This window comes from Centroberyx affinis, unplaced genomic scaffold (genome assembly GCF_046629955.1).
Source record: "Centroberyx affinis isolate AG114_WGS23_722 - 3 ecotype Tasmania unplaced genomic scaffold, CSIRO-AGI_Caff_v1 ptg004060l_1, whole genome shotgun sequence".
Lineage (NCBI taxonomy): Eukaryota > Metazoa > Chordata > Actinopteri > Beryciformes > Berycidae > Centroberyx > Centroberyx affinis.
In genome coordinates, this window is record NW_027281854.1 from 11,985 (window position 1) to 37,500 (window position 25,516).

At 42.3% G+C, this 25,516-nt stretch overlaps 2 protein-coding genes across 8 annotated transcripts in view; both read right to left on the minus strand.

Annotated features, from left to right (window-relative positions):
- Positions 1-16,114, minus strand: LOC139663628 (ADP-ribosylation factor-like protein 8A). 2 transcript variants are annotated; one of them, XM_071542353.1, is made up of 8 exons: positions 16,103-16,114; positions 9,022-9,144; positions 6,924-7,004; positions 5,956-6,029; positions 4,870-4,963; positions 4,045-4,112; positions 2,416-2,486; positions 1-1,101 (listed from the first exon to the last, which is right to left on the minus strand). In XM_071542353.1, the coding sequence occupies exons 2-8, from the start codon at positions 9,142-9,144 to the stop codon at positions 1,049-1,051; spliced, it is 564 nt and encodes a 187-aa protein (XP_071398454.1). In that variant the 5' UTR covers positions 16,103-16,114; the 3' UTR covers positions 1-1,048. The 2 variants fall into 2 exon arrangements, with proteins under 2 accessions (XP_071398454.1, XP_071398453.1); XM_071542352.1 differs by lacking the exon at positions 16,103-16,114 and having other exon boundaries at positions 9,022-9,632.
- Positions 11,421-25,516, minus strand: part of LOC139663627 (tyrosine-protein phosphatase non-receptor type 7-like) — a 22,463-nt gene continuing 8,367 nt past the window's right edge. The window contains exons 6-11 of one of the 6 annotated variants that reach the window (XM_071542351.1): positions 22,768-22,905; positions 22,071-22,265; positions 20,594-20,787; positions 16,856-16,969; positions 16,245-16,329; positions 11,421-14,697 (exon numbers count right to left, since the gene is read on the minus strand). In XM_071542351.1, coding sequence (XP_071398452.1) covers positions 14,572-14,697; positions 16,245-16,329; positions 16,856-16,969; positions 20,594-20,787; positions 22,071-22,265; positions 22,768-22,905 — 852 coding nt within the window. In that variant the 3' untranslated portion in view covers positions 11,421-14,571. Of the gene's footprint in view, positions 14,716-16,244; positions 16,330-16,855; positions 16,970-20,593; positions 20,788-22,070; positions 22,266-22,767; positions 22,906-25,516 lie in introns of all 6 variants that reach the window. The other 5 variants (XM_071542350.1, XM_071542349.1, XM_071542348.1 and 2 more) reach the window with 5 other exon arrangements.

Here is a 25,516-nt window from a genome sequence, read left to right on the forward strand (position 1 = left end):
AGACAGAGGAATACGTGACGTTTTGATGATTAGATTTTGTTCACCGACAATTTAAAAATCCATGTGTTTGGATGGGAGCGTATGAGCCGGGGGGGGTGGGGGGGGTGTTTCCCCCTTTAGCCCCGCCTCCCTGTGTGGATCTGTGAGGTGAGGCTGTGAAGGGTGACGGTGGGTACGGAAGCCCACTGAGGACATACTATTCATACATTTTATTTACACGGTTTTCCTGCGATAATTCGTAATTTTTTTTTGTTTTCTCAAGACATTAAGTTCTTCATGTCATTATCTCGAGAGAACAAAGTTTGTTTTACCAAGATAATGAGAAGATGATCTCAATAAAGCAAAGAAAATTAGCTTTTTATATCACAGGAAAACAGCGTAAATAAAATGTACGGATGTATGTCCTCAACGGGCTTCCGTAGACAGGGCTGCACTGATACCGCTTCCACTGCCGATACTGATATCTGATCCGGTATCTTCTCGGACTGATGGACCAAACTGATGGAGATCTATTTGTTCTATGTGGAAAAGTCAGAAGATCAGGTGGTTCTGCTTTGGTTCCTGACTTGTTCCATCAGTCCGATATCCCATATCAGAATCGGTACTGGTCCTAACTAATATTAGTGTTGGTGCGACATCGCACACCAGTATCACTACTGGTCTGAAAAACCATACTGTACCGATACTGATCTGATATCCCATATTGGTATAGATATCAGTCCAAGACCCAGGGCTGGTGCCAGTATTGGTCCAATATCCCATACTTCTTTTTCCCATACCGGTATAGATATTAGGTATTGATCCGATATCTTATACCAATATTGGTACTGGTATCAGTGCATCTCTAGGTTGAGGGAGTTGTGGGTTTCTGTTAGTGGGGTGGGGTATGATTGGGGGTCTAGGGGGTATTTTGTAAGGGTGGGGTAGATAGGGGGGGTGGGGTGGGGTACATTGGGATGATCGGTGTGTATGTGTGTGTGTGTGTGTGTATGTGTGTGTGTTAGGTTAGGTGGGCGTGGTCTGTTCTGACAAAGGGGCGTGGCTTCTCTCAGGAACTCCTCTTAGTCCTGGAGTGTTGGATCAACCACTGGAGAGTGATGTCTGCAGAGAGAGAGAGAGAGAGAGAGAGAGAGAGAGAGAGAGAGAGAGAGGAGAGAGAGAGAGAGATGTAATAACAGCAGTGTGTATGGCCATAGAAAGTGTGCACGTGTGTGTGTGTGTGTGAGAGAGAGAGGGAGAAACAGGAAAAGAGAGAGACAAAGAGAGGGAGGGAGTAATTCATTCTGATTCACTCTGTTCCATTAAAGTAGATCTGTACATACTGTATGCATGTTAGGGTTGCAACTAGCAATTATTTTCAGTATCAGTTAATCTATCCATTATTGTTCTGATCAATCGATTAATCATTTAGTCTATAAAATGTCAAAAATAAAAACAAATGTCCATCACAGTTCCCAGAGTCCAAAGTGATTTCTTCCTCAGTTTGACCAGCAGCCAAAAAAAAAACATTTATGAAGCTGCAACCAGCAACTGTTTGGTATTTTTACTGATAAATGACTAAAACAATTTACCTTTCATCAAAAGTATAATCGATTCATTTTCTGTCGATCAACCAATCGACTAATCATTTCAGCACTAATGCGTGCACAAACCTGCCTTTACTTTGTACATTTTATATTAATTCTCAGAATCTCAGATTTTGTTGAATACTCGAAGTTCATTTTCAGATTCTCATCTGATCACATCGCTCCGCAGTGGACAAGTCCGAAAGATTTTATTGATTTCTAATCAGATTAACTGGCGACGTTACTGCAGACGGGCCTGACAATAACAGAGACATGCAGACAGGAGTTCTTTGGTGGAGGCTTGTAAATGACTTTAGCTTGTAATAAACTCATTTTAAATGAATATTTCTGACAAATGATGAATGTCTTTGCTGTCTAATAAGCAGGTAATGTTCTCATCTTGCTTATTTTGGGGATAATGCCCGTCTCGCTCCCACCCAGCAGTGTCGTTGTCTTGCTTATAAAACCGTTCAAGGTTTCAGTTCTGAGAGAGACAGAGAGGTCTGGAGTCTTTCTGGGGAACTGAAAATGTCTTTCTGTTCAACATGTTTCCCGTAGGACAGATTTTGCCGATGCACAGCTTCCCCCTGCCTCTCCACACCGGCTCTAATGACAATCTGAAATCATCTGGAGCGAGAGCTTCTGCTAAAATGTGAGACAAACCTAATTTGTGTGTCAATAAAGCAGATTTTACAAGGATTTACCTTTTTGAGTGGGAAGTTTCTTCAGGCTGACGACAGTAAATGTGATATGAAACAAAACTAAATGTACCAGTTGTGTGTGTGTGGGAGGGGGTTTACAGTGTGTGTGTGTGTGTGTGTGTGTGTGTGTGTGTGTGTGTGTGTCCTACCGATGTTGTCTTTCTCCTTGCAGGAGATGGAGTAGCAGCAGATCTCTCTGTCCTGGATGGCTGACAGGTTCCTGATCACACACACACACACACACAAATGTCGGATCACACATACATAGCAACACACACAAAAGTGAGATAATACAGAAAGTCAGCTTTTAGACACACACACACTCAGGCACACACGCAAAAATACAGTGAAATAATTGTATTTCTCAAATATATACTGACACACACACACACACACACACAGCTGCAGTGAGATCATTTTGTTTCTGCCTATACTGTCAGACACTGTGATGCTCTACATGATGTGATATTACAGTCCTGCAAAACAGTTCAAACACACACAACACATTCAACACATTCACAGACAGGCAGAAAGCTCGTATTGTTCCTCACATCATCAAGACTGCTAATGACGATTAATAATCACGATCAAATGTGTAGCAGAATAATCCGGATTATCATTTGAGCTTCCGGTCTCCTATAAACCCCAAAACACACAGATCCACTTCTCATGGGACCAAAAACACCCCAGTAAACAATATTATCCCCGGATTTATCAAAACGAGCCGGAGAGCTGCTGGAGCTAAACCTCCGTTCACACTGCAGGACTTCAGGCTCAGTTCTGAACTGCTGCTGATATCTGATGATTTTTGTGTGACTGTTCATATCTGCTGTAGGATGGAACTCATATGTATCCCATAATAATCTGAACTGACAGCGATGGGCGGAGCAACAATAACAGAAGACGTCACGTCTGTTTTGGTTTCAACACATTTCACTTCCAGTCTGAACTTTCCAGTTTGACCGGAAGACTGTGAGACTGCAGGAGAGAGGAGTACAGTAAAGTGGAATAGAGTACAGTAAAGAACAATAAAGTACAGAAGAGTACAGTAGAGTACAGTAGAGTAAAGAAGAATAAAGTACAAAAGAGTACAGTAAAGTGGAATAGAGTAGAGTACAGTGGAGTAAAGAAGAATAAAGTACAGAAGAGTAAAGTACAGTAGAGTACAATAAAGTGGAATAGAGTAGAGTACAGTAGAGTAAAGAAGAATAAAGTACAGAAGAGTAAAGTACAGTAGAGTACAATAAAGTGGAATAGAGTAGAGTACAGTAGAGTAAAAAAGAATAGAGCACAGAAGTAGAATTGAATAGAGTACGGCAAAGTAGAATAAACAATAAAGCAGCAATCAAACAGTATTCTATTCTGCTTTGACATCTCAGTTCCAGTTTGTCTGTTTCCTCCATGTTAACTCTGCTCAGACAGGCTGATGACATCATGACAGTTGGCTCAGGTGGATGATGTCAGGTTTACTTGTTGTCATGGCAACGCTGACAAATTCTGATCCTGGTGTTCAAATAAGAGTCACATGTGGGTCTCATGGCTCAGGATCTGATCCTGCAGCTCATCTCCATCTGGTTCAGATGGAAACTGAAACACTGAGACTCCATGCAGCTGATCAGAAAACATCAGAAGTGAGTCAGAGGTGAGACCGAGCTGCAGTGTGAACCAGGCTTAACGCTCTGTCTGTCTGAATCAGATGAGAGTCAGAAGTGAGACCGAGCTGCAGTGTGAACCAGGCTTAACGCTCTGTTGGTCTCTCTGAGTGAGTGAAGACTTACATCCTCTCTATGAGTTCCTTCTCATCCAGAGCTCCTGGTAGGTCTCTCTTGTTCCCCAGAACCAAAACCTGCACAGACACACACACAGACTGATTAACTGACAGACAGACAGACAGGTTGAACTGACAGACAGACAGGTTGGTCAGAATAAAACCAGTGGGAATGGAATCACATATAGTAAGAGTACTATATTACTAAAATTCACTTTTTGCCTACGGTGTCGGGTTTGATCAGGTCCTATCTGGTTCAGTCAGGCTCAGCCAGGCTCAGTCAGGCTAAGTCTGGTTCAGTCTGGTTCTGTCAGGTTCGGTCATGTTCAGTCAGGTTCAGTCCGGTTCGGTCCGGTTCAGTATGGTTGAGTCAGGTTGAGTCAGGCTCAGTCTGGTTCTCTCTGGTTCTATCTGGTTCGGTCTGGTTCGGTCTGGTTCGGTCAGGTTCTGTCTGGTTCTGTCAGGTTCTGTCTGGTTCGGTCAGGTTCGGTCAGGTTCGGTCAGGTTCAGTCTGGTTCAGTCTGGTTCAGTCTGGTCCTGTCAGTTCGGTCTGGTTCAGTCAGGTTCAGTCTGGTCCTGTCAGGTTCGGTCAGGTCTGTCAGGTTCTGTCAGGTTCTGTCAGGTTCTGTCAGGTTCAGTCTGGTTCGGTCAGGTTCAGTCTGGTTCTGTCAGGTTCGGTCTGGTTCGGTCTGGTTCGGTCTGGTTCGGTCAGGTTCAGTCTGGTTCAGTCTGGTTCTGTCAGGTTCGGTCTGGTTCAGTCTGGTTCTGTCAGGTTCGGTCTGGTTCGGTCTGGTTCTGTCGGGTCCAGTCTGGTTCCGTCGGGTCCAGTACTCACAGGAATGCCCTGCAGCTGAGGTTTGTCCAGTAAGTTGTGCAGTTCATTCTTAGAGGCTTCGATCTTCTCTGGGTCTGCTGCGTCCACCATGTAGCTGCAACAAATGTGAATGTAACAGATATTTGTTCACAGGCAAATCTTTCAGCAAGAATCAATAAGTCATTTTTTTCAGTAAAACACCCATTAATTTGTGTAGAGGCTTTGATTATCTCTGGTTCTGCCTTATCTGCCATGTCATTACAATAAAAACATACAGGATAACTTTAAAAGCATGTGCAATTCATTTCTCATAGAGGTTTAAATTTTCTCTGTTCTGCTTTATCTAGCCTCTAACTACAAATAAAACACACATGCTGTTAACAATATGCACAGTTAATTTACTAAGACGCCCGTTAATTCTAATAGAGACTTAAATCTTCTCTGGTTGTGCTTCATCTGCCAGTTAACTACAACAAATCAAATATACGCCGCAATTAAAAGACGTGCAAATTACTTCAATAAGACTTCTATTCGCTCCTATTCATTCCTGGCTCTTTGCTAAATCTACCAACTGACTGCAGTAAAACAGATATGACACATTTAAAAGCATGTACAATTAATTTAATACCACATCTATTTTTTTTTTGTATTATTTATAGAGGCTAAAACCCTCTCTGGCTGTGCTGCAGAAACACAACAGTTCAGGTGAATTATACAGGAATCCTTCAGATTTGCATAAAAGCACCTAAATTGTTATACATGTACAGTTTGACGTCAAGAAAGTTTTCAGAATGGGAGCCGTCGCAAAAATGATATCAAACGACTGTGGCGGCCATTTTAATTTCTAATATTACCAGCAAATGGGTTTTATCTGTTTGAACTGAGCATGATGGGAAAGGAGAAATGTCAACACTTCTGTTCAGATCATTTAACAGTGAATTCAGTGATAATGTGGAAAGAAATACAACGCAATAATCCAGTTTCACTCGACAGATTGACTCATTAAAACACACTGGTGATGTCATCATGTTGGGACCCACCACCACCAGATGCATCCGAGCGACCCGTTTTGGGGACCCAACCGCAGTTTAAGAAACCAGGACTTACACTATAGCGCTGACTCCTCGACAGTAACGTTCCCACATGCTCCGGAAACGAGGCTGACCTCCGATATCCCACAACTAGAGAGAGAGAGAGAGAGAGAGAGAGAGAGAGAGAGAGAGAGAGAGAGAGAGAGAGAGAGAGAGGGAGAGGGAGAGGGAGAGAGAGAGAGAGAGAGAGAGAGGGAGAGGGAGAGGGAGAGAGAGAGAGAGAGAGAGAGAGAGAGAGGGAGACAGATAGACAGAGAGGGAGACAGAGAGACAGAAAGGGAGACAGAGAGAGAGAGAGAGAGAGAGAGAGAGAGAGAGAGAGAGGGAGACAGATAGACAGAGAGGGAGACAGAGAGACAGAGGGAGACAGAGAGAGAGAGGGAAGAGACAGGGAGAGAGGGGGGAGAGAGAGAGAGAGAGAGAGAGAGACTATAGACCGGTCTGACTGTACATTTCAGTTATTATCAGAAACTAAAACCAAGATGAAAACTATGTGTTAAAAAATCCAGTTAAACTGAAATAAAAATAAAAACAAGTCTTTGTGGAAAACTAAAACCGAACTAAACCCATGTTGCCTACTTGTAAAACTAAAATAAAATGACAATATAATGTGAAATGTTTTGTTTTGTGTTTATGTGCAGGGTAAAAAATAGACTGAATTTTGAACAGAAACGTTTTGGCTAATTTTAGTGAAAATAGTAAATAATGTAAATAATAAGAAAAAATAATATTTGTTGGTATTACAGATAGCTGTTCTGAACTTTCATCATAATACCTTTAAAAAATAGCAGCCATAACAAAAATACTCCAACTAGAGCTGAAACTAAATAAAAACTAAACAAAAACTACCAAAGCCACACTGAAAACCAACTAAAATGTTACTATGAAAACTATATAAAATCAAAAACTAATGAAAAATCCAAAACTATACGAATAACCATGACAGACAGACAGACAGACAGACAGACTGCTGGTGCTACCAACCTTGATGGTGACGTTTCCCTTGGTGATCTTCCTCATGTTGAACCCAACTGTAGGAATCATGTCTTCACTGAACTGGCCAGACTGCAACACACACACACACACACACACACACACACACACACACACACACACACACACTTGTGTTACACCTTTCCATTGACCCACTGAAACAAATCCACCTTATCACACTATTCACTTTTACTGAGAACGTTACTGAATGGATCTACAGCCACACCACAACAAGCTGACTCAGCTGCTCTCTGCTTCAGCTGCTTCACACACATTTACACTTTATTCACTAACACACAGTTCTACAGTGTTCCTCCATCATGGAGACAAGTAAGGGAGTGGAGAGGTCAGAGTGATCAGAGTGAGGAGAGGAGGAGTGATCAGAGTGAGGAGAGGAGGAGTGATTCAGATGGAGATGTGAGGGATTTCTTGAAGAGTTTTCAGCCCGTGATGGATGACAGGAAGTGACTCTGCTGTTCTGACCGGAGAGGAAGGTCATTCCACTGACGGAGAACCAGGCTGGGTGGAACGATGATCTCTCTCTCTCTCTCTCTCACACACACACACACACACACACACACACACACACACACACACACACACACACACACACAAACAGCAGACTAACAGCAACAGCAGGGCTGCACAATTTATCACAATTATATGTCATGAGTTGCCATGATTAATAATTGCTTAATTTGATGATACTGTAGTGTTTCTGTGATATTTTCAATTCCCCTTTAAGTCCCAGTGTGGTATATCAAGCGCTCCCATCGCACCTCCTGACTGATCATGTGACCACAACCAAAGTTCAGATGGAGAAGCAGCAGAGAAATCTCACACAGCTGCTGCTGCTTTGAGCAATACTGCACTGAAGAAGGTGAAGGTGAAAATATGACATAAAGAAACAATATGTTAAAGTCAAAAGTGCAATTAAATAATTTTGTTTGCTGAGATGGAGACAAATAATCAGGATTAATAATCGTGATCACAATATTTGGCAAAATAATCAGATTCTGGATATTTTTTTGCCATAATTGTGCAAAAAAATGTAAACCCAGAGAACTGGGTTCAAGCCTCCGCCCTGCTGAAGTGTATCTGACCCCAACCTTTGACCGCGGCAGAGGGAAGTGAGAGTGTGTCCCTGTGGGGATCAATACAGTGTCACATCATGACCAAATCTCAGAGGGAAACAAACTACAGGAAGCCATATTTACATCAGGGAACCACACATGGTAACAGATGCTCTACTGTAGTCTGTGGTCTTGTGGAGCTCAGTGGGTTGAGCAAGGCACTAACACTGTGAGGGTTGGGGGTTCCAATCCCAATGTGGCCCCCCCCACCCCATACTGAACCTGTCTGCACTAACGGTCCTGTGGAGCAGTGGTTCTCAACATGGGGTCCAGGGACCACCAGGGGTCCTTGAGGGCATTCCTAGGGGTCCCCAGCAAATTGATGAACTGTTAGGCTAAACTTCATTATTTGTCATTTTAGAATGACTATTTTGATCATAGTTTCACTGTAGTATTATGTAGTAGTATTACTATTTCACAGACAGTTATGGAATTCTGGACAAAATCATATCTGACAATAAAAATATTATCAGATTTGGGTCCGAGAGACAAAATCTCATCAAATGGGGGTCTGTGGCCCTAATGTGGACTAAACTAGGATCCTGGATATGAAAAAGGTTGAGAGCCACTGCTGTGGAGGATAAAAGCGTCCAGCAGTAGATGTGGAGGAGTGTGAGCTGCTGTCCTGCTGTAGGAGAGTCAGAGTCAGAGGAAGGTCTGGTGTGACTCTGTATGCTGCATTAACAGCATCTGTCCTTGGTGAAGCTCACAGTCAGGCTCCAGCTTGAAGATATAACCGCTGTGAATCCTCTACGTAACAACACACGCAGTTTCACATTGTGTTAAATTGAATTCAGTGTCTTGTCAAGCTTGCTAAAATCTCCCAAGAACGCCGACAGCGGACTGATGATCGATCCGCTGTCCTGACTGCAGAACAACAATGGACCCAGATGCTAATGACAGCTGGCGTTAGCGCTTAGCACATCTGTTAGCATGTTAGCTAAAAAAAAACCTACCGCGATCACATTGACGAAGGTCGTTTTTCCAGAATACTGCAGCCCCACCAGGGTCAGCTCCATCTCCTCCTTCCAGAACAGCGCCTTGAACCAGTCCAGGAGTTTGTTGATTAGCGCTATCATCTTTGTCGTTTGAATGCTAATATGCTAATGTCGGCTGCTTCTGCTGCTACGGCTAGGTGGCTATGCTAGCTAGCTAGCTGGCTAACGCACTGACAGTCTTCTGGATGCTAGCAGTCACTATGACAACACGAACGGCAGCGGGAAAACGGACGACTCCAATTCGCTTTATGTGAATAGAAGAGAAGATTAGTTGGCACGGAGTTTTCTGGCTCTAATGTCCGATGTGTGTTTTGGGTTTTCTGTGTTGTTTACTAGCTACGCCTTTCCTACCAGTGTCAAGGCAGCCAGAATAAAATACAGAACTTCCGGTCGTAACTTTCAAAATAAAAGCCGTACGGGCGAGCATCGGTTGCAGCGGTTTACGAGAGATAAAAGGTGCTAACGTGGACACACAGGACACAATTAATGAGAATGTCGTAGTAATTAAAAACACAAGTGGTATTCTTTTCTAAAACACTCGCTGTCCACCCAAAGGCCGTTTGGTCTCGGCTTGCTGGCAGCCCGTCTTCCTGGTTGGGTGGGGTTGGTGGAAGAAGAAGAGGAGAGCCGACAAGAGGAGACAGAGGGGGGAGCGGTCTGTCCAGCTGTGACACCGCCCTCTGTCGGTACAGACAGTACTTACACTTTCAATTATTACTCTATTGTATCACTGATTAGTACACTCACCGGGCACTTTATTAGATACACTTGATACACACAAACTGACCTCTAAATTGAAGTCACTGGCACTCAGTCCCAGGCACCAGGCTAAAAACCTAGGTGTCATCATAGATTCCAATTTAATTTCCGATGCCCACATCCAGAATGTGACCAAATCTGCCTTTTATCACTTAAAAAATATTGTCAGAGTGCGTCCGTTTCTCTCCCAGGCCAGTACTGACTAGTGCACGCTTTTATCACTAATAGGCTGGACTACTGTAATGCTCTCTTTTCTGGTCTACGAAAAAAAGCCATTGATCAACTCCAACTTATACAAAATTCAGCTGGTTGTGTGTTGACCAGGACCAGAAGGTCACTGGCTACCTGTTAGTGTCAGAGGACCTGAAGGGTGGCAGAGAGTGTGGATATCTTTAAAAGAAAACTTAAAATACACCTTTTTAGCCTGGCTTTTATCTAGTGTGTGTTTATTTCGACTTGCACTTTTACTGTTATTTTTTATTTCTTATTTTATTATTAGTTTGATTATATTATATTTTATTTATTCATTTCCATGTTTTCTATTTAAACTCATGTTCTTTTTTAACTTACTCTTATTCTCACTTTTTATGTTCAGCACTTGGAGTTGCATTTGATGTACGACTTGTGCTATATAAATAAAGTTTCATTCATTCATTAATTCATATTGCTATAGCAACATTTATCATGAGGGCCGACAGCTTGTGTGTTCAGATGCCCTTCTGCACTCCAGTGTTGTAAAGTCTGTTCTTATTGGAGCGTTTGTGTTCTTTCTGTCAGCTTGAACCGGTCTGTCCGTTCTCCTCTGACCTCTGACCTCTCTCATTAAAAAGCTGTTTTCTCTGTAAACTCTACAGACTGTAGTGTGAAAATGTTTCTGATGCTGCTGAACCGACAGTCAGACACTCAGAGTCAAAAAACTGAACTTCATCATGTCTGCTGCTTTATATACTGAGCTGCTGCCACATGATTGGCTGTTTGTGTACCTAATAAAGTGGCCAGTGGCTGTATATTGCTTATTATGTAATACTGTATAGCACGTTTTCAAGCCAAATAACTATCTCAATATGGTAATGTAGTTTGAATGTATAAACTGTTTGTGGTTTGTTTGTTACACTTTGTCATGGTTTCTGATAACCAGTCATGATAACAAAGTTACTGAATTGAGAATATAATATAAATATAATATAAAACGTCAGCAAGACACTATTTCATTAAAAAAGAAGGAATGTTCAGTGTATCTTTTAGTTTTAATCGATTATTCTTCCCCCAAACAGTATAGCCCCTGAACAGTAGCTAAACAAAGTGGTTGCTGGGTAAGTATTGGTATGAGTGTTGATTTTCGGTTAGCACTTTAATATTTAAATTAATTGTGATGTGGTCAAAGGTGTGAGTTTACATCTTAGAATATTATTCATTACAGATGTGTGTGTTTATATAATATTGTTAATATTACTGTTATGTGGTGTGTGTGTTGTTTGTGTGTATCGGGTGTTTTATGATTTTACATGTTTTTCAACATTATGACAAAATAAAAGTCAAATGAAAACAGATCAAACAGAAGAAGGATCATGAAAAAACGATTGGTAATAGTAGTTGGCAACATTTATTCAGGTTTATTAAAATTCACATTTACAACCTTTCTGATTCATACCACTCTGTCTTGTTCATCAAAATCATTTATGTGACCCAACCTGTGACTTAGTGGGAGGTAAAAATGAACTCCAGACACCGCACACACACACACACACACACACACACTCACTCACTCACTGCTGGCTGGGTCCTTCCTTGAATGGTGGATCAAATTATCAAATTATGATACAGGATGTGTAACTGAACTGATCTGCTGTCCATAAAATAAATGCTATATTTCCATTCGTAACCTCATGGTTTAGAACAAAGTGGTTTTGTGTGAATCTTCAGTTCTTCAGTTCCTTCCCCAGTTTGTATCATTAAATTAGAAATTTAGTTTCGAAGGGCCAGGGACTTGGGATTTACTGAAATGTCCTTGCAGTTTTGTTGAGGTGGACTAGCCGTGTTCTGTAACTGTTTTTACTGTTTATGTTGTTTATGTTGTTTACAAGGTTTGTATTGATTGTCTTGTCTTTGGCTTGCCTGGGTCCAGACCTTTGAATCCGCCCACTCCACCAGTCGACTGATTCTGGTCTGGCATCGTGACATGAAACAGAGGTTTCTCGGTTGAAAAATGATCGGTCCAGTGAGCGCAGGGGGGGACTAACGAGTAGCCAATCAGCGCCACGGGTGGGACTAACGCCGTTGTCAAGCTGTTGTCAAGCTGTGAGCCGGAACCAAGGAGGAGTAATAACAACAATGGAGACGCTATAGACAAGATAGACGCTGCTATCCAGGCTGTTCTGAATCCATTAAAAGTACCAATTGGATTGAAATCCGAACAGCACTCTGCTTTGAAGGCATTTATTCAAAGGGGAGATTTTTTTTTCGCAAATGACGTTAGATTCAGGTGGATACGTCGGTCTCTAGTGATCGGTTAGGGAAAATCGAATCCCCCTCCCCCACGGAAATCAGTTAGAGTGGAGGCAATGTCAGACTGAAGATGGAGATGGAGTGGAACGAGTTGACAGTTCTGTCTGATATCAGGCAAGTCTTGGGCTTCACCAAAGACAAATTTCCAGTTTTCGTATTCGTAAAAACACAAAAATCACTGAAACTGGAGTTGCAAGATCTTCCCACAACAGCAGCGTTATCTTCTTTGCTCTGTTGGATCTGCTGGTTCCGTCCGTGTCTTCTCTTGGTTCTTCAGATTCTTTCGGATCTTCAGGTTCTGCTGAGGTCATCGGCTCCTCAAGTTCTGTCGTTTTTATGGAGTCATTCCTATGTTCCCAGGGTCCTATGTTCCCCAGATTTATATGGCACATAATGGGAACATGACAAAGGGTCGTATGTTCCCAGGATCCTATGTTCTCCAGTTCTTGGGTTAGGGTTAGAGACCTTCAAAATCAAATAAAATGATAACCATTGGTTTTGTTGTGTTTATATAGCTGTTTTGAAGCCTTGTTCCAATAAAAAAAACTGGATAATATTTATGAAATATTTCAACTTGAAATGGGTCAAATTTGACCCGAACACAATAGGAGGGTTAATGTGTGTTAACAGAATATTGAACTGGGGAACATAGAACCCTGGGAACATAGACACATTCCTGTTTTTATCACCCATGATGAAATCAGAGGAGGGACTGTGCATCGGGACCGGTCCGTCCATCACACACAAAATCTCGGACGCCACTGATCCGATCTTGACGGAACTTTGGGGAACGATGCATCTCATTCCTCCATTTTGGCATTTTTGAAATTGCACTTATTGGCCTAAAGGGGGCGCTATAACATGTGTTTTCTTGTTACTGATTGGCCCAAAGGGGGACCGTATCGTTTGTGGAGGACAACGTGTTTACTGTTGCCTTGTTTTGGTCATAACTGAGAGGGTTTTGCGGGTTCTGCTATGAGTTCTGGGTTCTGAATACTGTCTGTATGCCCCATACACTGTGGGTTCTGTGGGTTCTGGGTGTTGTCCGGTGTTCTTCTGGGATCCTCTGGGTTCTCTGTGTGTTCCAGGCTCTTCAGAGACTGCTGGCTCTCCAGGTCCTGCATGGTATCAGCTCCTCAGGTTCTGTAGCTACCTGGTCCTTCTTTCTGGGTTCTCTGTGTGTTCCTGACTGTACAGAGGCTGTAGATTCTCCAGCGTCTGCATGGTATCTACTGATCAGGTTCTGTGTTTGTGTCGGTCCTGTCTTAGTTCTCTAGGTTCTGTCAACTCTGGTTCTGTTACATTTGTTAAGAGTCTCAGCTGTCCGGGCTGTCTGGGTTCCCTGAGTTCTGCTGCCTACTTCGGTTCTGTTGGGTCTTGGTTCTCCTGGGTTCACTATGGTGTATTCCTGGCTCTCCAGAGACTGTTGGTTCTCTAGGTTCTGTATGGTATCACATCCTCAAGTTATGTGGGTTGTATAGCTGTGAAGCGAGCTGGACAAAGCTACCTGGTTTCTGTGGGTTCAGCTGGTTCTGGGATCTTCAGAGTTCTTTGTGTGTTCCTTAATCTACAGATGCCATTGGTTCTACAAATTTTCTATGATATCAGTTCCTCAGGTTCTGTAGCTGAGTTAAACCTGGCTACCTGGTTCTTCTGAGTTCTCTATTTGTTCCTGGCTCTGGGTACTGTGCAGTATCAGTTCCTCAGAGTCTGTTGCTTGTGCTGGTTCTTCTGTCTTAGTTCTCTTGGTTCTCTACATTCTAGGTACTAGTTCTTCAGGCTCTGTTACATGTCCGTTCTGCTGTCTTAGTTCTCTTGGTTCTCTAGATTCTGACCTCTTGGTTCTGTTAGCTATCAGTTCTGTTCTCCAAGGATTCTATGTGGTGAGTTCCTAGTTCTCAAGATGCTCTTGGTTCTCCTGGTTCTGTACGGTATGAGTTCTTCAGGTTCTGTAGCTGAGCTGGACGAAACTATCTAGTTATTCTGGGTTCTGTGAGTGATCCTGACACTACAGATACTGTTGGTTCTCCAAATTCTGTAACTGCATCTGCATTCTGTAACTGATATTTGATATCAGTTCTTTGGGTTCTCTTACTTATGTTCATTATGCTGTCTTAGTTCTCTTGATTCCGCCTTCCTGGTTCTGTCTTTACCATGTGTTCTGTCGGTTCTGAGTTCACTGTGGTGCGTTCCTGGCCCTGCAGATGCTGCTGGTTCTCCAGGTTCTGTACGGTATCAGTTCCATCAGTTCCTCAGGTTCTGCGTCTTGTCAAGCTGTAGGTTCTGTAGCTGTAAACTGAGCTGGACCGGGCTGCATGGGTCTCCTGGGTTCTGCTGGTTCTGTAGCTGTGTGCTAGGCTGGCTCTGGCTCTGGCTCTGGCTCTGGCTCTGGTGAAGAGACAACATTATGCTTCACTGTACGTTTAATGGCATTACTTTTACATAGAAATCATTAACCTGACATGGTTCTTACCCAGAGGAACTTACAATGAGCTCAACAGTAGAATAAGATTCAGTTCCAGCAAATGTGATTAAGGCTGCGTTCCCAAACATCAGGTTCTGATCGGTTTATCTGAACTCTGCAGTGTTTCTTCCTTCAGTTCAGTTGGTTTGTCAGGTGAGAACAATGACTTTTGACCTCTGGTGGCACCAAATAATGGCACCGAGCGTCTCAGTCCTCTAACAAGAGAACTGACACTCCGGCTACAGGAAACTGGCCCGAAACACAAGGGATTATGGGTAGAAGGAGACGGAAAGCCTAGCAGAACAAAATGAAGTCTGGACTGATGAAGTCTGTTCTTCACTGGTATTAACACCAGAGAAGAAGAGACAGACAAATCCATCATGTTAGATAAAGTTCCGGACACTGGAGTCAGATTTGAAAATCTCTAACCTGGTGGAACCCTGTCCAATAAACGAGCTACATGTGAGTCATGTGACTTTTGTTTACAAGCCTTGGTTGGCTTGTAATCAGGCGGTATGAACCTGAACGAACCAGATACAAAACGCAACAAAGTAAAGTTTTCAGCTATGGTTTGGAATAGAGGTCTTCACGTGTCCAAAATGACGGACCCGAACCCTAATCGACCCGGGAAATTCGTTCCGAGATCCAATTGGACCCGATAATTTTTAAAAATATATGTATACCGACCTGTTTTTGCCGGAGATAGTACAGATCCGACCCGGTGCATGTCCGAGGGTCTCGGGTCTCGGGTCGGGTTTTATGGACCCGACAAACACGGTAATTAAATTTGCTACTAAAAATGCCGTTCTACTGCTAAAAACGTTTATCATGTCAGATACAACATATGGTAGCCTAATAAAAGGAGATCAAAATAACAGAAAAACATGCCAAGTTGTGCCGTGCTACAGTTTGTCCAGTAGGTGACAGTGAGACTCCATAATGGAATCTAGCAGCTATGTAGCTACAACAGCGCTTCCATGCGTTTCTCGTCTCGTCACGTGATCAGGGCTGATCACGGGTCTTCTCAGATCCACTCGGGTATTACACATAATGATAAACAGACCCGGGACCCGCGGTAATAGAATGGGACCTGACCTGGACGCAATTGACCATAATAAAACGTGGACCCGAACCCGTACGGGTCCCAGGTCGGGTCTCGGATCCTAGGGTCCGGGTAGACCCGTGAAGACCTCTAGTTTGGAGCAAAGAAAACCTGTAGGTAAACGTAGGTGTGATCGCACCCTAAAACAAATCTTCAATCTAAATAGAAAACGGATATACAAAGCCATTTCTCCATATATGACAGCATACATGGGACAACAAACAACAAAACAAAACACAGTAACAACAGTTCAGCATTTTCTCCATCACACACACAGATACACACACACATTCCTTCATAAAGTCTTCATAAAGTCACATTGCACAGTCCCACCAGTATCAAACTGAATACCTGTTCCTGTTGTAGCTGGGAGCTGTACTGGGCCAGCGTGGTGTACAGGAACTGGTACTGCTCCGTGGTTTGGATCATACCACCTCTGGAAAAAAGATGGGGGGGGGTTACAGTTTAAAGGTGCAACATGTGGCATTTTTAAACAATATATCACTGTCCCCCTCCCTGAAGAGGATCAACATGTTAGAAGGGATTTCTCCATCTTCCTTTCCCTCCTTCCACCATCTGCTGCCAGAAACTCTTTCAGCTTTAGCTCCGTTTGCTCTGGAAGAACAGAACCTCTTCCTGTTCTGTGCCGTAAAGCGATCCAGCAGATTTCCCTCCAGATCCCCCAGGGGAAGGAGAAACAATGGAGGATGCAGAGTAGAGGCTGACAGAGGCTGACAGGCTGACCACTGATGCTCTGGTTTGTTTACGGTAATTATACTAATCTCTCAAAATTAATGTGGTGATGATTTATTGACATTAAAGCACCTAAAGTGGGAGAGAGAGGGACCAGTGATAGTTGGCAGAAAGACAGAGAGAGAAAGAAAGACACCAGGAGAGAGAGAGAGAGAGAGAGAGAGAGAGAGAGAGAGAGAGAGAGAGAGAGAGAGAGATTTTCTCCTGACCTGTCCAGTCGTAGCTGGCAGACTGTCTCCAGGATGTCAACCTGTCCGGTTTCTCTGAGCTGCTGACAGCCAATACTGCTGGCTATAAAACAACCTGTCCTCCCTATACCTGCACTGAGAGGAGAGGAGGAGAGGAGAGGAGAGGAGAGGAGGAGAGGAGAGGAGAGGAGGAGAGGAGAGGAGGAGAGAAGAGGAGAGGAGGAGAGGAGGGGAGAGGAGACAAAAGAAGGCAAAATATTAATTTATTGTTTTCCAGAGCACAGCAGAGTTTTCTGACCCATAGTAGGAGAACCAACACAGTCGCATAAACTTTTGTGAAATGAACCTGAACTGTGAAGCTCAGCCTCCATGATTCTGACAGGAATCCAGTTCAGGTCAGGTTCCTCCTCCAGTAAAGGATTCTGGTCCAGGTCTGGTTAGCCAAGTCTGGTCTGGTTAGCTAACGCTTCAGTTTAGCAGCTTCAGGTTTTGCTCACGGTTCAATAAATGAAAACTGTCATGAGTTGGGAGTTGAACCATTCGCCCCCCGACCTCCGACCTCCACACCCTGACTATCCACTGTCAAACTACTTCCTGTTTCTAGTCCTGGCTCTCCCAGGTGATCCTGACCTGCTGGGGAAATGCATTACTACATTACTACAGTCCATAGAGCATTCATTTGCATTTACGACATGTTAATTTCACAAAATTTAGTGAAATCAGGCTCAGGAGAACAAAAGGTGAATAGTCACACCACAACTGGTAGAGTCGGTTATGACAGAAGTTGTTGTTTATCTCTTTTATCTATCTACTTGGATGTGGCTGGCCGTTGAGGTGCAACCACCCACGCTCTGAAAAAGGAAGTTGTTTTCAACACCTCAGCGTCAAGTGTGGGACATCATGACTTGTTTTGCTTTTCAACTACGTTACTATCTTCAAATATGTTATCAACATATGCTGTGTCAATATACAGTATTTTTCCAGGGTTACAGGGTCTACAGAGGCTTTGTGTCACAACTGTTCCCACCCAGCTGAGTCTCATGATGGAGGAACACTGTAGAACTGTGTGTTAGTTAATAAAGTGTAAATGTGTATGAAGCAGCTGTCAGCAGAGAGCAGCTGAGTCAGCTTGTTGTGGTGTGGCTGTAGATCCATTCAGTAACGTTCTCAGTAAAAGTGAATAGTGTGATAAGGTGGATTTGTTTCCAAATGTAGGTTACTGTGACACAGTAAACTGTCTTGTCTTTAGCCCTAGTCTCTACTCCAAAACATGAAGAGTTGGAGCTTGAGAAGAGTCAGCTCAGTTAACCTGAACAAACTGTTAGCTAGCTAACTAGCCAGCGAACACACTGATGTTAATGTGAACATGCTAACGCTAGCTGCTACTAACTACGTTAGCTAGTGTGCTAATCAGATGTGTTAACAACAAGACAGTGATGGTTAGCTGACCAGATACTATGGTTAGCTAGCTAACAAGCTGACATTATCTAAACACTAAAATGGATCAGTGATGAAATGATCAGTCCACAGTCAAAAACAGACAGAAGTTAACTGTCTGTTCAATTCTTTTGAAACACAGTCAGCTGTTCACAGAGGAGGATCCAACATGGCCGCCAGAGGGGGGTTACAGCACCTGAAAGCCTCTGTACCAGCAGCCTGCATTATCCAACTACATCAAAGTTTACAGCACTTGAGAAATTTTTTTTCTACAAATCATGTCTGTTCTTTGTTGAGCAGTATTTAAAGCATAAAAGGAAGAGAAAGACGTATAACTGTGAAAATGTAAATGTTTCACACCTCAGCTGTGAATTTTCACACTCCCACAATCCTCTCCTACTGAGAAGAAACTGACGAATGCACCGTGGGAACGGTCCAGAGTCTTGGGCTGCGGTCGAATTGTCTTTTTTGCTTAGGAAGGTTCCTGACTGAGTGAAATGACCCGGAAGTATCTAATGCCGCTTTTCCACCGCATGGTACCGGCTCAACTCGCCTCGGTTCGACTCGACTCTACTCGCTTTTGGTAGTAAGGTTTTCCACTGCACATAGTACCCCCTCAATGTGCCACACCCCCCACAACTGGTCGTCATAGCGACGCCGCGACGCCGCATGAAACGCGACACACACGGGAACAATGGAGGATATCGAAGGGATGGTGTTCTTGATTCTCGGTATCACAGCAAGGAAACAGATTTTATTTCAGAACAGGCTGAAGGCAGCGAGACAAAAGACTGCTCTCTGGTTGCTTGAGGCGACGCAAGAGGGTAAGCTAGCCTGGTAGCTAACGTTAGCATTATGTCCCGTGTCGCCATGACGATTCTCTCTGACCAATCAGTAGTCTGCATTGTTTTCACGTCACCTTTTAGTATCGCCTCAGCTCGCCTCAGCTCGCTTGGAACCTCGACGGAGGTGCTACGAAAAAAAGTACCAGGTACCAGGTAGTATGGTACCTGGTACCTGGTACTTGCCCAGTGGAAAACCAAAAAAGGCGAGTAGAGTCGAGTCGAGTCGAGTCGGTACCATGCGGTGGAAAAGCGGCATAAGTGGCAGCCATGATAAGAGCTTTTGGAATTCTCTAAATGCTAAGGAAAGGTGCTTCAATGCTTCCTTACTTAGCTCCTTTAGCATAGGAGACACTGGACCATCCTTTACGAAAGGAAAGGAGATAATGCCGTCCCACAATTCCTTGCGGCAGCAACATTTAAAGCGGCGCACCGTTCGGCCGTTCACGAAAACAAACGATCATCATGACCGTCAAGGAACGCAGGTCATCATCAAGTTACCGTTGCTTATTAAGCATTTTCCATCTTATGCCATAACTTGCTAATATGCTAATATGTTTTGAACTTTCAACAACATGTTAAACCCAGAGGAGAACTATGAACGTTACGCTGATGTTGTAAAATGATCAAAGTGAAGTTAACGTTGTAGCGTAACCTCTGCTCAGTTTGCATTAGGTATTTCTTCATTCTGAGCGTTGTTTTTAGGAATATCATTCATTCATTTGACTTCAGTCACAGATGCTGAAGCTCTTGCCTTAATAAAGTCTGGATCAGCCAGAACTACTTCAAAGCATCAAGTCAACATTTCAAGGTGTTTACTGAGTTGTGTGGTGGTTCTTAAGCTGTTATATGCATAGGCTTATAATCAGATCATCATCAGCATATTAACCAGAACAGAAGTCTGTCTTTCAAGAAAAAGGGATATGAGACGTTTTTAGCCAGATCATGTTTTTAATTCAAAATGTTTGAAACTTAAGAATGATGATATGTACAGTAGTAGATTTGTAGGCTTAACATGTTATGCCTATCTTGCATGAATATTTTTCATACAAATCCCAAATAATTGGGATTCATGTTGATAAATATGAGTGGACAGGAGGGTGAGCGTGAGCAACCATTCTCAATGTGACAACCATTTTGTTTCACTTTTGTGACTGGTAGCCTATATTCCTTTTTTATTTCAATTCCAACCTCAGTGATGAAGCAATATTTTTCACCGGTTGTCCATGTTTATATATCCTGCATGAAACGACACGGTAAGAACGCACAGGGCGAAGGATCTAAGATGCTTTTAGTCGTCCATCTTGGGAACATTGTAGTTTCACACGGCAGACCCACGTCATTAACATCCTCCGTCTCATCATCACGTAGCCTAGTGTCAGTGCAGTGGGATTCTCTTAACACCGCGGTTGTCTTTTCCTAAGTCCTCATGAATTCTCCTTCACATCTTTCCTTGACCTGAGGTTGGGGAGGGACTAACCTGCAGTGGACGATGACTGGTCCAGGACTGAGGACAGGGGCTGTGATTGGTTGGGAGCTGGGAGGGAGGAGGGACTTCCTGTAAGACTCCACCTCCTCCACCAGTCTCAGCAGAGGAGTGGTGCATTGTGGGATTTGGTGGTCAGGCCAAGAAGTGAACCAGTAGTGTCTGACTGGACGACGCTCTGAATCCAGCTACACACACACACACACACACACACACACACACACACACACAAAGTACACAAAGTTGATACATGGCCATGTTATTTCAATGCCACCATTAAGGATCAAATAAACCATGACAGGTTATTTGGACAGACTAAAATTCCAAATTCCCTATCAAAAAATAGAAGTATGAATATATTTATCAGCACAGAGGCTCTGATGTAAATATCACCCACAACAGCACAAGGGATAGTTACATCAGATCGTGTGTATTGGTAAATATATTTACATTTATGTAAATAGCACTTTCTAGGTGCTCAGGTGGAGGGGGGTCCTGCATGATCATAGAGAGTGAAACTATGTTGAAACAGGATGTTGGGGCGGGACATAACGCAGGGGGGGGGGGGGGGGGGGGGGGGGGGCGGGGGGATCATTCAAAAGTCTAAACCAATGGGAGATCAGTTAGGCAGAGAAAGAGAGTTTTATTTGATGGCAGGACTGTTAAAAAATCTGTGATGTTTTATTGCTTGGATATTTATTCCTACAGGTACAACATGAGGTCACCATTATTCGTATCGTAACATATTGTGTTGTATTGTATCATATTGTATCGTATCTTATCGCGTTGTATCACATATTATCGTATATCATATCATATTGTATTGTGTCATATCATATCATATTGAGGCATATCGTATCATATGATATCGTATCGTATCATATCATGTTGCATCATAACGTATTGTAATGTATTGTATCGTATCATATCATGCTGTATCGAAACGTATCATATTGTATTGTATCATATCATATCGTATTGTATTGTGTCATATCATATTGAGGCATATCGTATCATATCATGTTGCATCATAACATATTGTAATGTATTGTATCGTATCATAATGTATCGTAACGTATCGTATCGACTAAAATCGTATCATATTGTGTCGTATTGAATGGTATTGTATGGTAATGTATCATATTGTATCGTTATCGTATCGTATCGTATCGTATCGTATTGTGTCCTACCGTATCATATCGTATTGTATCACATTGTATCGTACTGTGTTGTATCACATTGTATCGCATCGTGTCATATCATATTGTATCATATGGTATGGTATCGTATTGTATCATATCTTGTTATATCATGTTGTGTCATATTGTACCGTGTCATTGTATCGCAATTACATCGCAAATTATAACATATCATATGGTATCGCATATTGTAATAGGTACTTCACTAATAAGTAAATAAATATATCAGTGACTGCAATATAAAATAATTTCATCAGTGATTACCACTGTACCTGGATCTCCATGTCAGTGACCGTGAACCCGTCTTCCTCTCTGCTGTCTTTCACTCTGAGGAGGAATCTGCCGAATCTGCCTGTCTCCCCCTCCTCCTCCTCTTCCTCCTCTTCCTCCCTCTGCTCCTCCTCCTCTTCCTCTTCCTCCTTCATCTCCCTCCTCTTCATCGGCTCCGGCCAGTAAAGCTCACATTTCTGGAAAATACAGACAGTCTGGTTCACTGAGGAGAAATGGGTTGAGGCTGAAGAGACCATAGAGTTTGGAACTATGGTTCTTTTTATGGTATCTTTAGAAACCTTGGGATCTTGACTAGAATTTAAAATAAAGTTAAAATAAAGTTAAAATAAAGTTCCGTGGAACAAAGCTTGGCAGTGCAACACATTGATGGACCCGCCGGCGGGACAGTAAGATGGACTGTTATTTTGCCTATTTAGGTCTTGATCTTGAATAGGACTCAGTTTGCTCTGGTCTCGATTTAGTCTCGACCCCCTTTGGACCCGGTTTGGACTGGAAACCTACTGGACCTGTTGTGTTACACAGGAACGAAACCTAGGAAAGGAGTTAAGGAACTAAGGAAAACCAGGACAACAAAGAAGGAAAGAGTAAGGCTGGAAGGAAAGGAGGAAGGAAAGAAAGAAAGGACTGCATACTTTAGGGTTAAACTTTAGGGAGGTAGGAGGAGTCGTGTCTCCTTACCTCGTTGTTCTCCTTCAGTCTGGTAACCATGACGATGACACAGCTCCTCTCCTGCCACACCATATCCCAGAAGTCACCTACAGTGTGCAGCATGGGACCCTGGGTAGCGATATAGGCCCCGGAAACTCCTTTGTAACCCTGTAGGACAGAAGAGTGTCATAACGATGGGAGGTGGTAACTTGGACCTTAGGGGTTTCCTTATGAACCTGTTGGATGCAGTGAAGTTAGTGAAGCAGCTTTTTTGATGCAAAAGTTGCTGGTTCAAATTCCCCAACCTGCAGGGAAAAATGACATTCTCCTCTCCCTCAAAAACTACTATCAAGGAGACACATTTACAGTAATAATCTGCAACATTTTAATGTAAATAGATTCTTGTTGCGTTATTCTCTATTGCTGATTGTTACAGTGATTCAACCCATATCCAGTTCAGAAAGCTTTTCCATTGTCTGTTCTAAACAGCCGGAAAAATCCTCAGGAATCACAGGAAGTGATGCGTTTTACGGTTCCGGTTTGTTTAGGATCAACAGAAGAAGAAGAACTGGGTAGTTAGCATGAGCAGCGATAGCCACCATGGCTGAACAGACAAAGAAAAGAGAAGAGCGCCACCTACAGAAACTCAACAGCACAAACACAGAAATGACTGCTTGGCACCAACAATTTCGTGAAAAAACGAAACCAAAAAAAATAGGATTTTTTTCTAGCATTACCACTTAAATCCCAACTCATACAGTTATCCATATTCATTCATTATTCATAGTCATTCATAAACATTCATACAGTTATACGCAATGCTTGTAACTATGAATCAAGCAGTATGTTGTGCTGAGCTAAAGAGTAACACTTTGTCTGGATAACTAAAGGCTAAAAAAGAAAATAAATGAAAACTGAAACTCTCTAACCAACAGAGTGATGAATAATTCAGCTCCAGTGTGCAGCACCAGGCCCTGGGCGGTGATACCGGCCTTTAGAACGACTCTGTAACCTTATAAGCCAAAAATATTACAACTACAAGCAAAGCAGGACGAGGAAATTGAACAAGCAACATTCTCCCATCCATCAACAACTAGGCATTCGTAAGACTCATATGTAAACCTAATATTAAATATAAAATATACAGGTCTGAAATAGTCTGGAGCCATATGTAGAATCAACAAAGCAGCCAGTAAAGATTGGGACTCTACCTCTCTTACATGGTTAATGTGCCTGTATCTCCATTTTATTGCTTTCTTGTGTTTTGGCACACACTTTATATGTAAAGTTCCATCTGTTTTTAATTGTATCTCTGTTTGTTTGTTTGTTTGTTTGTTTGTTTTTAGTTGTACCTGTTTATCTCTTGTATTACCTTTTATTCTTATTTTTTTAAATTTTTGTTCGGCACACACTTTTATGTAAAGTTCAACCTGTTTTTAATTGTATCTCTGTTTGTGTGTTTTTTATTGTACCTGTTTACCTCATATATTACCTTTTATTTTTATACCTTTTATTTTTATTTTTATTATTTTTTTTATATATTTTTATTTTTTTATTTTCTATTATATATATATATATATATATTTTAATTTACTTTTTATTTTTCTATCATTCATTGTGGTAGTTTCATATCACTGCTTTTGGGTTTTATTGTATGTAAAGCACTTTGTAAACATTGTTTTTAGAAAAGTGCTATACAAATAAAGTTATTATTATTAATGGTTTTTAATGATTTTTGTAACTGTTATGATAATGATTCAACTTCTCTTGTGCCTATTGTAATGTTCTTATTATGGAAACAATAAAAAGCATAACAAAAACAAAAACCTCACTTTCCGGCCCACACTCTGCTCACATTGGAGTTTCAAGACACTTAAAATGTTGACAAAATGACACGTCTAAACACTGGAGCCTCTAGCTTTTAGAAAATATTGAATGATAAACAATAAGCAATGGTTTTGATTTTCCAAAATCAATATACTGAAGTTGAAATGAACATGTATTCCTCATTTGTTGTAAACATTACTGCTGCTGGGTGAAAACCTTATATCTCCAAAATTTCAACTTTTTGTTTTTAAATCTTTTTTATTGAGAAATATCAACTTTTTAAGAACTAAGAAATACAGCTGTGATTTTGGATTACCCATCATGCATTTCTGAGTTTATTCTACAGGTTCTGAGTTCATTCTAAAGGTTTTCAAAGAAGAAGAACATCTTCCAATTGAAGTTAAAACATGATAATCACTAAAATTAATTAACGAGTTAGAAGGTTTTCACCCAATAGCAGCATTATGTTCTATAAAGTGTGTGTGTGCGTGTGTGTGTGTGTGTGTGTGTGTGTGTGTGTGTGTGTGTGTGTGTGTGGCTTCATATAATGTTGTGGAATATCAAATTACACATTATGAGTAGCAGCACAGTGGCAGGTGTCTGCTTTAGAAACAAAAGAGACACTCAAAATGTCAACGCATCACTTTAAGACTGCACACAGACACACACACACACACACACACACACACACACACAGACACACACACACGCAGAGCTGAGGCTGCAGAGTGTGAAGACTGCGTGGGCAGAGTGGGGGGAGTCAGGGACGTGTCACTTCCTCCCTCACTTCCTGTGGTTTTCCTGGTTGTCAGACACCCACGCTAACCGACTCGTCTCATATCAGAGTTTCTGTTTGTTTAGCTGTCCAACACACACACACACACACACACACACGCACACACACACACACACACACACGGACTGAGTTCTATGTACATAAACACATAATTCT

Excerpts from the sequence above, each read along its gene's own strand:
- LOC139663628 (XM_071542353.1), bottom strand. The coding sequence starts at position 9,144 with ATGATAGCGCTAATCAACAAACTCCTGGACTGGTTCAAGGCGCTGTTC. Across the intron at positions 7,005-9,021 it reads CCTTCGTCAATGTGATCGCG|TCTGGCCAGTTCAGTGAAGA; the intron begins GTAGGTTTTTTT and ends TGTGTGTTGCAG. Across the intron at positions 4,964-5,955 it reads CGAGGAGTCAGCGCTATAGT|CTACATGGTGGACGCAGCAG; the intron begins GTAAGTCCTGGT and ends CATTTGTTGCAG.